Below are 13123 nucleotides of genomic sequence, written 5' to 3'. Positions count from 1 at the left end.
TGGCTATTAGCCAGGATGGAGAGAGATGGTGTCACTAGCCTCTGTTTGCCAGAAGCTGGGAATGGGATAGGGGAATGAATCACTTGATGTTATCTGTTCTGTTCATTCCTTCTGGGGCACCTGGCATTCACCACTGTAGGAGGACAGGATACTGGGCTAGATGGACCTTTGGTCTGACCCAGTATGGCCGTTCTTATGTTCTTATATAACAAAACTGATTAAAAAAAACTGGAGAATCTAGGCAGCTTTGATAGGAACTTAGGTCTGTGGAGACAAAAAAACTCAGCTTGGTTCATTTAACCTTAGATTGTTTTAAATTACAGGTTTTTCAAAATTCTGATTAACTGTCGTTTTTGCAAGGTTCCTGGCTTCTCCTTAAATCCTTCCTGATTGATTTTTGGCATGGAGTCATTATGGGGAATGACTTCACTATTTTGGAACATATTGTTCTCCATGTTCAATTTAAGGTCCAAATCCTGCAGCTGGCTCTGCCTGGGCACCAAGGCCTGCCCACCTTGAGTCAGTTGCAGAACTGGGACCTTAATATTTCAGACCAACTTGTTACCCTTCAGTTCAGATACCTTCAATTAATGGTAGATGTTATTTTATTTCAGATAAATTATCTTCAATTATTTACTTATGCTGCCCTAACCATCAGATAAGAATCATATCTAGGTATCCACTGTTCTATATTTTTTCATACATTTCTAGTGATTAATAAAGTCCAGTATCAATAATTTATTACATCCTACATATTTTCAACTAACCACATCTCTCTCAAAGGTTTATCGTTAATTCTAGCAACTGCTATATTAACATTTACTTTCAGTTAATACTTTAAAACATACTAATATTATTCTGGACCAAATTAACAATTTTCAGATCCAAAAGAATATATTTGAAAAAAGATTCTGATTTCAACACTCCTAATCAGAATACTGGATGGGCAGAGATAGGATATTAATTTAAAATTCTAAATTACAATTTTCACGGAAAGCTGCAAATTCATTTAAATTAAATGAGATTTTATTTCCAGGATATACTATACAAGTGTCACCTGAGTGAGAAAAAGAGACTGCTAGATACCTGTTTCAGTGGGTACAGTCCACCCATGTCACAGCTACCCACTATGTTTGGGGTTTGAGCCCTGTGTTGAATACAAGTAATGGATGTTGATGAAAGAATAGTTAGAAAATATTTGTGGCATTCATGATATTTTGATATCAGACATTCATTCAATGATTTTTAAGGTATAGTATCAGACTTCAAAGAATTCCCTCACAAGAGGACCCACAGCAAGAACTGAACTAAAAGAAAAAAATAAAACTGAAAAAACAAACTGTACTTACATATTTATAACCCCATCTAGATGATGTTTTGAACAAAGCTGCTGGCTGCTCTTGTCTTGTTTATGTTGATTCTGCCCCAACTGAACAAACCTATGAGTAGCAGTGGACAAAAGTATAAGTCATAAAGAGAGCAAGAACTATTTGCAGTAATTTCAGTGAATTAATGAAAATGACAGTTCTGTACAATTTGTAGAGTCATGCAGTTTCAGTAAGTCACACTGAGTACATTAAAGGACAGCTGGAACACTGACCTCACTTTACACAAAAGTGAGTGTCATGATGATTAATACACTTATCGTGGGCTAGTTTTTTTTTTTTAAGTTGCTTTTAAAACTTTAGTTTGGGTACATTTTGGGCCCCTTTCACTTTAGCTAGGAGGAGGTCTTGCCCACCGGTAGGTTTTGCTTACTATTTCACAGGCAGCAGTTGGGGCCGTCAGCAAGAGGAGACAGTCAGAGTTAACTGCTCTTTCCAACAGCATGAACTCCCCACAGAAGCTCTCTAGGAGGAGAGAGAACAAGGAGCACCTAGGTGCCACTACTGGAATTGGGTGGTAGGGCAGCTGTAGAGAGAAGCAAGTTAATAGATGGGAAGTTGGCTCAAGTTCCATGCAGATACGTCTGACTCTGACCTCTCTCCTACTTGACTTGCATAGTGGTGAAAAGCTGACCTCCCATTTCACCAGTTTCAGCTATTTACTTGGACAACCCTTTGATCTGCCATCAGAAGGATATGCAATCTGTCTTCCTCCCCTATCCAGTCTATACTTTCAGAGTAGAGGATTTCCTCTGCTCCCACAAAGCTTGTGGAAAGGAACTGAGGACAGAAACACAGATATTGGGTTCCCTCCAGGGAACAGATGAAAGGAAAATCAGTAGAAGAGCTGAGAAGGATGAACCAAGCTGGTGGCTATGTAGGGAAAATGGGAGGGAACTCAGACACTCCATTGCATATGGCAAACTTGAGCTCTTTAGCAGCAGAATTCTCCCTGCCCCAGCCTCAATAAATTCAAGTCCTGATCTTATACTTGATTTCCTAAAAGGAGGCTTTTTAAAAAATAGTCAATAACTTGCATATAGTCAAATAATATTAGGACCTATTCTTTTAAAACTATTTTAGAAAAAAAGTATTTGGATTTTAAAATAGAGGGCAATCATCAATAGAATTGAAGCAACTGCATATAATACATAAAATGTATAATATTCCATTGCATTAATTCTCTCTGTGTGGCTTTCATCTTTCCTCTATATTCAGGCTCCAATGTATGCGTGACTATGCAATTTCTTAAATTGGCAGATACACATTCTTCTCATCCTAAACGCAAAGCAATATATGCAGTTTTTTGAAATACTGCATCCTTCTAACAAGTCAACTGAGGATGTGCCTTTTTCTTTGTCTATTTTACTTAAGATTCCCAAAGTATCTGACAGTATGTCAAGTATAAAATAACTCAAAATTTAACTAGACAGATTACTCTTTCAGCTTCTAGTAGTATCTAGAATCAAAGTAAGACTTTTACTATTCAATTATGAAAATAATTGAAATGAAAGTAACCGGTTAGATAATTCCAGCTTTTGGTTTTCTATTTTAATTTCAAGCGCAAGAGACAACTGCTAAAATTGTGGAGGAAAAGCGAGTTTAAATATCCAAATGAAGGATAATGGAAGGTGAGTTAGGACTTCCCCTAGTACAATAGTACAAGCATCTGGGTTTTTAAAAAACCCTTAATCAACTGATTTAAATTATCCAATAATCTGATGGCCCTTTCTATGCTAAGAGGTGAAATCCTGGCTCCCCTGAAGTCAGAGTTCCACAGATCTCTGTAAAGTCAGAAATTCGTCTTTTGTCTTCATTTCTCTTGTTAAAAAGACCGAAGTGAGAACTATGATAATTTTGTGAAATAAATTTATTCTCAGATACCACTGTAAGGTGCTTGATGAAAAGTGCTATAAAAGCTAGCTATTATTATCATCATCAAGAGACTAGTCAGAGTGCTGTTATGTCAGTTTGGCCTTGCCAAGTTTAAAAAACCAAAAGTGGATAAAATGTGAGAAATTATCTTAATCTATAAAAGTGTTGTACAAAAATTGTTTATAAAAATACAAGTGGAGTAGAAGAAAGGATGCAAGCTACATGTGTTTGAAGCTCCTGGTCTGGTCACAACATTGTTTTAGCATTTGACCAAGATGTACCTCAGCCAGGACAGTGATAAAATGGGGGATAGCCTGATTCTCCAGAATGTTCAAGTTTCATCACAAAGCTACCAATCAACACAAATCAGTTCACAGTGGACACAGCTAGCAATGGACCATGACCAGAACACTGTATCTTGCACTCGTGTAACTAAAGGCCTTCTGCACCTGCTGATTTGGCAGCAATTTCTGAACAGCTCCTGGTGGTCAAAAAAGAACTGACTGTTGGAACAGAGGGGCCATATCTACATTACATAGCCTGTGTTGGCATGGCTATGTAAGTCAGCTTAGTTGCATTTACCCTGTGGGCTCAGCCAGCCTAACTATGTTGCACAGGAGGTGTGAATATTTCACACTCCAAGGTGTTATAGGTATGCTGCTACAACTCTGAAGTTTAGATCAGATCTGGGAACAACTTAAAATACTTCACCAACAATATTGAGGTACACCCTCCCTTACCCCGTCCAGGTCTAGTGGCTTAGAACCATCAAGCACATGTGTGAAGTGGACGATATCTAAAAGTGGAAATCTTAAAGAACTAAGATAGGTACCTTAGAGAAACAGCTATGCCTTGTTCCATATGTTAACAGAAAAGATCTTATAAATTACAAATAAAGTAAAATCTTTTTTTCCCTAAAATACTCTAAATTGGTTGATAAACATAAGCTAAGAACATATCACATGAACAGAGAGACTACAGTGAATTAAATTTCCCCTCACAATTCAGAGATGGGTCACAACATAAGTAGTAATGAAATTAGCCAGTCGTTACACATTGTAAAGCAAATCTAAAGCTGTACAGCTGCATTTCAACACATGGCTTTTAGTTATTCACTTGAAAAACATGTCTAAGTTTTCATTATGAGGTGCAGTTTTCCGCTGCACGGTGCTCCATTAATTAATTCAAAAGCTTAAGCAGGTGTTTGAAACATTGATTTACCAGACTAGCATAATTGATTTGCACACCATGTGACTGGGTAAGCAGTTGCTCTCTTGGCAACAGCATTACAGGTTTTACAAATTAGAAGAGACTTTAATTTCAATCTAAATTTCCCTAACTGCCTTCCTATTATAATCAGGAAAAGAAAAATAATTTACTAACACAAAAGGCCCAGTTCAGGAAACCATCCCTACTCAGGACAGCATTTAAAGTTAAGCAAGTGCTTAAATGTTGTCATGAATAGAGATGGACTTAAGTATATGCTTAAATGCTTTTGAGGATTGGATGCAAAGTACTTCCTTATAATGGTGACACAGAGTAAGATATATAGTTACTATTTCATCAAACCATGATATTGGAGTCCCAGTCAATTTGGCTTCAACCATCTCCTATTAAAACTATGAAGTATTTGTACAAGAAAGTTATCATTTAAAATCTTCATGCCACTGTTACGAGTTACCTTCCTAGTTTGGTAATTTTTTCCCACTTTTCCACTAGTTGCCTGCATGCCAGATTTAACAATTGGTTCCAGTCTCACATGAAAACCAGCAATTTTAAACCTTATGATAGTTGCCTCTGCTGAGACAGAAAATGCCTAAGTAGCTTCTGAATGACCTGGCATATAGCAAAAAAAGGTCTAAATATTTGAAGAAAAAAGTTGAATACCAATTAGAAACCTTTTTCCTGGAACATTCACAGCCAAACAAAATTTTGTTTAAGAGGTTATAGCTAACACTTCTGCCTCTATGAAGAAGACAGAATCATAATAGTTTTCTTACAAAAAGGTTAATTTATGTAATTTTACATGCATTTTATAGCAAAGACTGTTTAACGGATGAGAAATTTAAATTATTTAAAAAAAATATTCTCTGAAGTTGAAGAGCTCTAATGTTGACATTCTATAAATTAGTGTAATACAACAATTGAGAACAAATGTGAAAAACTGCAAACTATGTACTTGTAAATTGAAGAGCCACTATTAATTTGAGTTTGTCCCTTGTTCCTGGAAAAATGTTAACTGATATTCCACTACAAGTCCATTTGATTTAACGATCAAATTCTGCACTTGGAGGCATCTGAACAGCTCCACGTTGAAGTTAACAGAATTGTGTGCATACGTATGAGAGATAAAGAGTTTGATTTTAAAGACAGAGAATAGTAAAATATCGCCAGCTTCAAGTTACCTCTAGTGCTAGTGCCATACCAGAACAATGTTTGAATAAATTCTGACGAAAAAGGAGCAATTTCTCATACAAGAGTATTTAACTAGCTCCAATTATCACTTACTGATTATGACTGAGAATTTTCTTACCTTGTATATATTGTGAGGTCATCCTCTGAAGGAACATCTGAGAGGTTAATCCCATATATATCTTTCATGGACTGAACTATGTTCTGGGGGGAGGAAAAAACAACCCATCAAAGTAAGTCTTTCAGAAATAGAATACTATGCTAATTTCCAAACAAAAGTTTATTGGATATAACTGAATTCTTTCTAGATCAGAAGAAAACTTATTTTAATAAATGCAAATAAAACCAATAAAAAAGCCTCTCCTGTACTTCCTACCAACCTGTCTAGGTCTATATTGAACCTTTTGAGAAGATTTGTTTTTAGATGTATTCTTCATTTTATTTGTTCAGTAAGAAAGGAGAATGTTACTGAAATAGACACACTATGATAGCATATGGTATAATCTGCAAAGAACCTGAGATTTCTTTTATTGCCAATATAATACAATATAAAAAGATTTGTATAAATAATTCATATTTGTGGATATATTACAAGTTGTATGCTTTTATGATATTTGATTTATTTTTAGTTTAGGAAAGAAAAACATTATACAAGCCATTTACAATAACCTTTCATCATTTATCTTTAATCTTCTTGCTCTATACTACGTAAAGAAAACCCCTAATTTTCTTCAGACTAACTTATTTTAGTTTCCATTTTAGTATAAAAAGTTACATGTTCATGAAATATACAGGTCCAGTGTAACAGGCTGCTGCTGCGCATGTGCATGCTGCTGCGCCCTATTTTAAGGTTCAACCCATTAAAACTAACAAGGGTCATGTGACTGCAGGTTGCAAGCAGTACCTGCTATAAAACAGAGACAACCTACCCTTAGTAGTGAAAGACCCAGATCAGCGATGGACTAGGGAGAGGTGGATGTGTCCTGGCAAAGAGTGGGAAGGGAAGTATTTCTTTTCAAGTGTTTTGTATTATATCAAGTCCTTTGTATTGACCATTGTTAACAAAACTTGCCCTGAGGAAAGGGATTTGGAACCTGACTCGAGCATTTAGATATTTTTTGGACTGCCCAGCTGGTGAATCTGCCACCAGCCTACATAAAGGTATAAATTAAGTATAAAATAACAGAGGATGTCTCAAATCCAAACAGTTCTCATTTACTTTTTTTCAGAAAAGCCTCTCTCAAAATATTACAAGGACAACACTAGAACAATTTTTGTTATTACAGATAGTCTGTCTACTTTGGGTTACCGTAAGAGTTAAGAAAGTGTGATTAATTTTTGCAATTACAAAGAAGAACAATTTGTACTTCTTTAGCACCTTCCCTCTAAAGATCTCAACCTATTTTGTAAACTTTAATGAAGTAAACTTCACAACATGTGACCTAGGTAAACATTAACCCTACTTTACAACTCTTATTAAGCCTGTAGCATTTACAAGCATCACCGTAGCCAATGGAAGGTTTCAGAGGGGTAGCCGTGTTAGTCTGTGTCAGTAAAAAAAATGAGGCGTCCTTGTGACGCCTTAGAGACTAACAAATTTATTTGGGCATAAGATTTTGTGGGACATAACCCACTTCATCAAATGCATGGAGTGGAAAATAGAGTAAGCAGGTATAAATATACAGCACATGAAAAGATAGGAGTTGCCTTACCAAGTGGTGGGTAAGTGCTAACTAGGCCAATTCAATCAAAGTGGATGTGGCCCATTCCCAACAGTTGACAAGGAGTGAACATCAACAGAAGGACATTTTTTTTTTGTAATGACCCAGCCACTCCCAGTCTTTATTCAGGCCTAATTTGATGGTATCCAGTTTGCAAATTAATTCCAGTTCTGCAGTTTCTCACTGAAGTCTGTTTTTGAAGTTTTTTTTGTTGAAGAATGGCGACTTTTAAATCTGTTATTGAGTGTCTAGGGAGATTGAAGTGCTCTCCTACAGGTTTTTGAATGTTACAATTCTTGACGTCTGATTTGTGTCCATTTATTCTTTTGTGTAGAGATTGTCAGGTTTGGCCAACGTACATGGCAGAAGGGCATTGCTAGCACATGACGGCATATATCACATTGGTAGATGTGCAGGTGAACAAGCCCCTGATGGTGTGGCTGATGTGGTTGAGTCCTACGATGGTGTCCCTTGAATAGATATGAGGACAGAGTTGGCGACAGGGTTTCTTGCAGGGGTTGGTTCCTAGGTGACATCCTTAAAATGTTCATGTTTAGAAACTATCTAAATATGCAAAAAGAAAAGGAGTACCTGTGGCACCTTAGAGACTAACAAATTTATTTGAGCATAAGCTTTCGTGAGCTACAGCTCACTTCATTGAATGCATGTCATCCGATGAAGTGAGCTATAGCCCACGAAAGCTTATGCTCAAATAAATTTGTTAGTCTCTAAGGTGCCACAGGTACTCCTTTTCTTTTTGCGGATACAGACTAACATGGCTGCTACTCTGAAACCTATCTAAATATGCATGCTCAAAGTTGCTAACTTTAAAAATTCATAACTTTAAATGTAATTAATTTTCTTCAAATTCAGGTTTTTTTTTATTCACAGCAAAATTTATAAATGCAAGACAAATTTGAAGTTCCCAGCTTCCGACATTTGAATCATCTTGGTTCAACAAGTTTTAGTTTTTTCCACATTTCCATAACTTAAAAAACAAAGATTCAATTTTGATGATACTTAAAAAATAAAATAAAAACCAAACAAAACCAAAGATCACTACTGGGTGAGGCCAAGGACGCGCAAAAAGAGGGGCAGAGTGAAAGTAGGTATTTACATGCTAACTGTATAAAGCATCATCAGCACATACCAAATAGGTGCATTAAAATGTTCACAATTCAAACTAGAAGTCTCTCTCTATGAATGCTAACTACATTTAAGTTGTTTTAATATAAAAATAATTAGTTCTACACTGTACTAAGAATCTACTAGACACAGATATGCCAAATATAAGGATTTACTTATACTGTACAATAGATAGTGCTTAGGTAGTTTACTTTATTTCTTCTGACTTTGTTACTATTGCTGCCTCATAACTCAAAGCCCAGAACACACAAATATTTGATTGTCCTGTAATAACATTATTTACTCAAGAATGCACCTGAAGCGTATGCAGAAAATATCAGAGATATTTTAAAAATTATAAACTGAGAACTAACTGACACTTTGATCAATGTCAAAGTCGTCCATTTTCCTAGTTTAGAAAACTTCATACCTACGCTGATACATTAGCGTTCCTTTTTAGTGTAGGTATTATTCAAATAATGATAGGCATTTCTGCAAACAGAAAATAACGTTAAAAAACTCTGTTCTTTCTGGAAGTTGAAACAAATTATACTTCTGTACATTCCTGCAATTCACAGGTTCTCTAAAATAGGAGTTTCTTGAATTGGATATTTTTAATCCTTTTCAGTCATTGCTATTTGCATAGATTATTTCCTACTATATTATTAGTTCAGCCCTCATGTTTCAAACCCTGCATTATAGCCTCTCTTTGGATAACTGCATGCTGGGACCCATGACAAATAATGGCTATTGCTGAAATGTTAATTCCAAAACACACTCTCAAAAGCACATACCTGATGCTCCAATTAACTCAGTTATGGAAACTAGCAGCATTGTGTAACCTAAACCAAGATCAACTAGTGAATATACATCATGTTTGGTGTCTAACATACTCTTTTACATTTGATCTCTGCACAAAAAATAGCATAATTACTACCTTTATATATAAAATATGCCCCAAAGATAGTTTTATGCTTTTGAGGTTTATAATGGTGGACACAAATACTAACATAGGCCCAAGTTTTGCAATGGACTGTAAGTGGGCATACTGGGGCCCGTGGGCAATCACTCACAACACTGTGGTCTTGGTAGTAAAGTTACACAAATTAATAATTCAATTCTCAGTATGTTTCAATAGACATAAGGGTACTAAGAGAAGAAAATATAACTCAATATTGTTATTAACAATGAGAAATTAATTTATAGCTGGTTATAAATCAATAAAATGTCTTAAATATTTTGCATTTACATACACCTTTCATTAAAGCATCTCAAAATATTTTACAAAAATGTATTCAGGCTCAATAAGAGGGAGGGAAGGATTACATCCATTTTATAGATGGATAAAATGAAGTGAAATGACTTGCCAAGATTGTGCAGCACCTCAGGGTCAAGAGTCGGTGATAGTGCTCACAAGTCATGACTCCTGGTTTCTTGCTACAACCACTGTAAAAACCCTTTCTTTTCCATTGGTCTAAGACGCTTACTCTCCATTATTCTGATACACTGCCCCAACATTAACATCACAGTATTTCAGAACTATTGCATCAAATAACACTAACTGGGCTTCGGAAAATTTAAAATATGTGGCTAACATTCATATATGAGAAGTCAATCACAGTCTATAAAACAATCTTGAGGTCACTAATATATTGTTGAAAACTGTTCTGGAAAAGTAGTAATTTTAATCTTCATTTTATCAAGCAACACACTTTTAGCTAAGTGTAGGATATTTCGGCCTATAACAATGTAGACATTAAATATAAACTTACTAAAAATACAACAAATTAAAGTTTATGTTAATGAATTTAACAAGCAGCTTGACTTTGAGCTTTGATAGAGCAAAATAACCTTACATACTGTTTGCCAGTGCCCCAGCAGAGTGACAGTTCTGTAATTTCTTACTTTGGCCATGTGGTTCTTAAAGCCTTGAGAAAATGTAAGCATGCAATGAATGAATGAGTAGAAAACAACTTTTCTGAGTCAGAGGACAATGGTTCATAAGTTACTACTAGGAAAGTACCAGGCTCTAATAGTCAAGAAGCTATTTCAGAGTCTTGACTGTTCACCCAGACAGGGGTCGTTGAGATCATTTTGGTGGAGTCATTGTCTCCTGTTATTCCCCTATTATTTACTTGGGAAAACACAGACTCAGACTTGACAAAGAACCAGTACCCAAAGGTGGCCCAGTCAACCTGATCAGGATTGGGCAATGCAGTTGGGTTGCAAAAACTGTGACCCCAATTTGACCAGAGAAGATTACCCGAGAGATCCTGTGGGATGCTACCAGCCAGAGTTTTACTCTTAAAAGACCAGGTAAAAAAAGGAAGAAAGTGTCTCCTCTTAAGGCACCACGATTACAACTAGGCAGCTAATACCCTTATTTTGCCTGCCAAGGAAAGCAGAGACAGACAAGCAGGCTAGCCAGTTGATTGGAGGACAATGCCTGCTAGTGTTACAGTACCTGAGCCAGGAGAGGTCTCCTAGTTTCTCCAACTGTAGTTCCTGAGGCGCCACAGGCCAATCAAGCTGATGAGCAGCCTTTTTTTCCCTTCTAATACACTTTTTCTTTTTGTCTCTAACTGGATATCTGAATACCTATGCTGGGGACCCTACCAGAAAAGACTTGTCCTAGCCTTTTTAGGGAGGTAGGTAGGTGAGTCTGTGTGGCCAGTAATAGCACGTGCATATAAGCCCATAAAGCAAATTACCACTGGCCATTAATTAACCTCAGTTCAAAGCAAAAAATTTACCAGAGATAACTAAAGGTCACTTGAGGTACATAAAGATTCCAACTGTAGCAGGCTTGCCATTTACTGAACGCTCCTCATGGCCAGGGGTACATCTCAGAGTACTCCACTTACCATACAAGGTAAGTAACCTCTCTTTGAGCGATGGTCCACGGAGGTGACTGATAATTCATTGAGGAGTAGGGTGTGAGGACTTGTGTGGTATCAATGAAGGGAGGACTGTTGTGCCAAAAGATGCATCAGTTGATGAAGATTGTAGTATGGCATAATGTCTTGTAAAGTATGTTTACAGACACCCAAGTTCCCGCTTTACAGATTTCAATGACAGGAATGTCTCAAAGTGAAGCTACAGAAGTGGCTTTGGTTCTAGTCGAGCATGCACTCACACCTTGTGGTGGTGGTAGAATGTTTGTTAACTCATAACACAGCAGAATGAATGCTGAAATACACTTGAAAAGTCTCTGGGAATAAACTGCTTCCCTTCTCATCTGTTCTTCAAATGATACAAACAGTCTAGGTGATTTCCTGAAAGATTTTGTTCTTTGCAGGTAGAAAGCCACCACTCAATGGACATTCCAAGAATGAAGTCTCCTATAAGAACATATCCTTGCTGGTAGCATGCAGTTTAGGAAAAAAGATATGTGAATTGTCTGAGTCAGACAGAAATCACAAATTACATGAGGGTAAATTTTGGATGTAGTCTTAGAGAAACCTCATCTTTATGGAAGACTGAGTATGGTGGATCAGCCATAAGGGCCTGTAGTTCACCTAGCTGAGGTGATGGTAACTAGAAAGATGACCTTCATAGACAAACCGGTTAGAGTGCATGAGGGTAGAGGTTTCAAACAGAGTTCTTGTTAACTTTGAGAGGACCAGGTTAAGGTCCCATGGCACAGGAGGTTTTCTCACAAAAGGAAAGGTTCTGCTTAGGCCTTGCAGGAAATGTACTGTCACAGGATGAGTGAAGATGAAGTGGTTATCAATAGGAAGACAAGCACCGATAGCTGCTAAGTGTATGCTTACTGAGCTCAGGGAAAGACCCAAGGTCTTTAAGGAAAGACGATATACCAATATAGTATGGATTTCAGAGTCCTCTGGGTTTATCCGGCAATGTTGAGATAAGACAGAAAAAACCTTGTTCACTTAGCTATGTAGACAACAATAGTAGAAAGCTGATTCCTTCCTACTATTTTTAAGGATGTCCTGAATAGCTTCTGAACGTGGTCTTTCTAGTTTTGATCCAAACACCAAGCCATTAGATGAAGGGACATCAGAATGGGATACCTGACCTTGCCCTTGTCTTGGGTCAAAATATCCAGAAAGAACTGGGTAGTGATGTGCAGGCATTGTAGAATGATGTGAAACCAGAACTGCCTGAGCCATCTGGAAGCAATCAGGACGATCACAATTTCATCTTGTTTGATGTTCCTCAGAAAGCAAGGTATGGTGTAAAGGGAGGGAGGATTAACATTAGGTGTCCTAACCAAGGGAAATGAAGTGTGTCTCCCCTGAGTCCTGACCTTGTGCCCCCCTGGAATGGTAGATCATGCATCTTCTGTTCTCCTGGGTCACAAACAAGTCTCAGGATGGAGACTCCCATTGATGAAATATGCTCTGTACCATGGAATAGTGAATATCCCATTTGTGGTCCAGAGGAGTACTTGGCTGACTATGTCTGCTAGTGTGTCATGAATCCCTGGGAGATGTCCTGCTGACACAATGATCTGGTGACAAATATACCAGTTCCAAAGATTGACAACCTCTACGCAGACAGGGGCGATTGTGCTCCCCCTCGTTTGTTGATGTAGAAAGCTGTTACCATGTTGTGTGACATCACTTGAATATGCCAAGTCTG

The 13123-nt window shown here is 37.2% G+C and overlaps 1 protein-coding gene across 4 annotated transcripts in view; it reads right to left on the bottom strand.

The window, feature by feature from the left end:
- FIG4 (FIG4 phosphoinositide 5-phosphatase) overlaps positions 1-13123 on the bottom strand; it is a 158613-nt gene that overhangs the window by 38158 nt on the left and 107332 nt on the right. For all 4 annotated transcript variants that reach the window (XM_084624323.1, XM_084624324.1, XM_084624322.1 and 1 more), the window contains 2 exons: positions 5794-5876; positions 1350-1439 (listed from right to left, as the gene is read on the bottom strand). In XM_084624323.1, coding sequence (XP_084480449.1) covers positions 1350-1439; positions 5794-5876 — 173 coding nt within the window. The remainder of the gene's footprint in view (positions 1-1349; positions 1440-5793; positions 5877-13123) is intronic.

The sequence above is a fragment of the Lepidochelys olivacea genome (assembly GCF_965140295.1).
Source record: "Lepidochelys olivacea isolate rLepOli2 genome assembly, chromosome: 3".
Taxonomy (NCBI): Eukaryota; Metazoa; Chordata; order Testudines; family Cheloniidae; genus Lepidochelys; species Lepidochelys olivacea.
The sequence above is the reverse complement of the archived record's forward strand: the minus strand, read 5'-3'. Positions and strand labels throughout refer to the sequence as shown.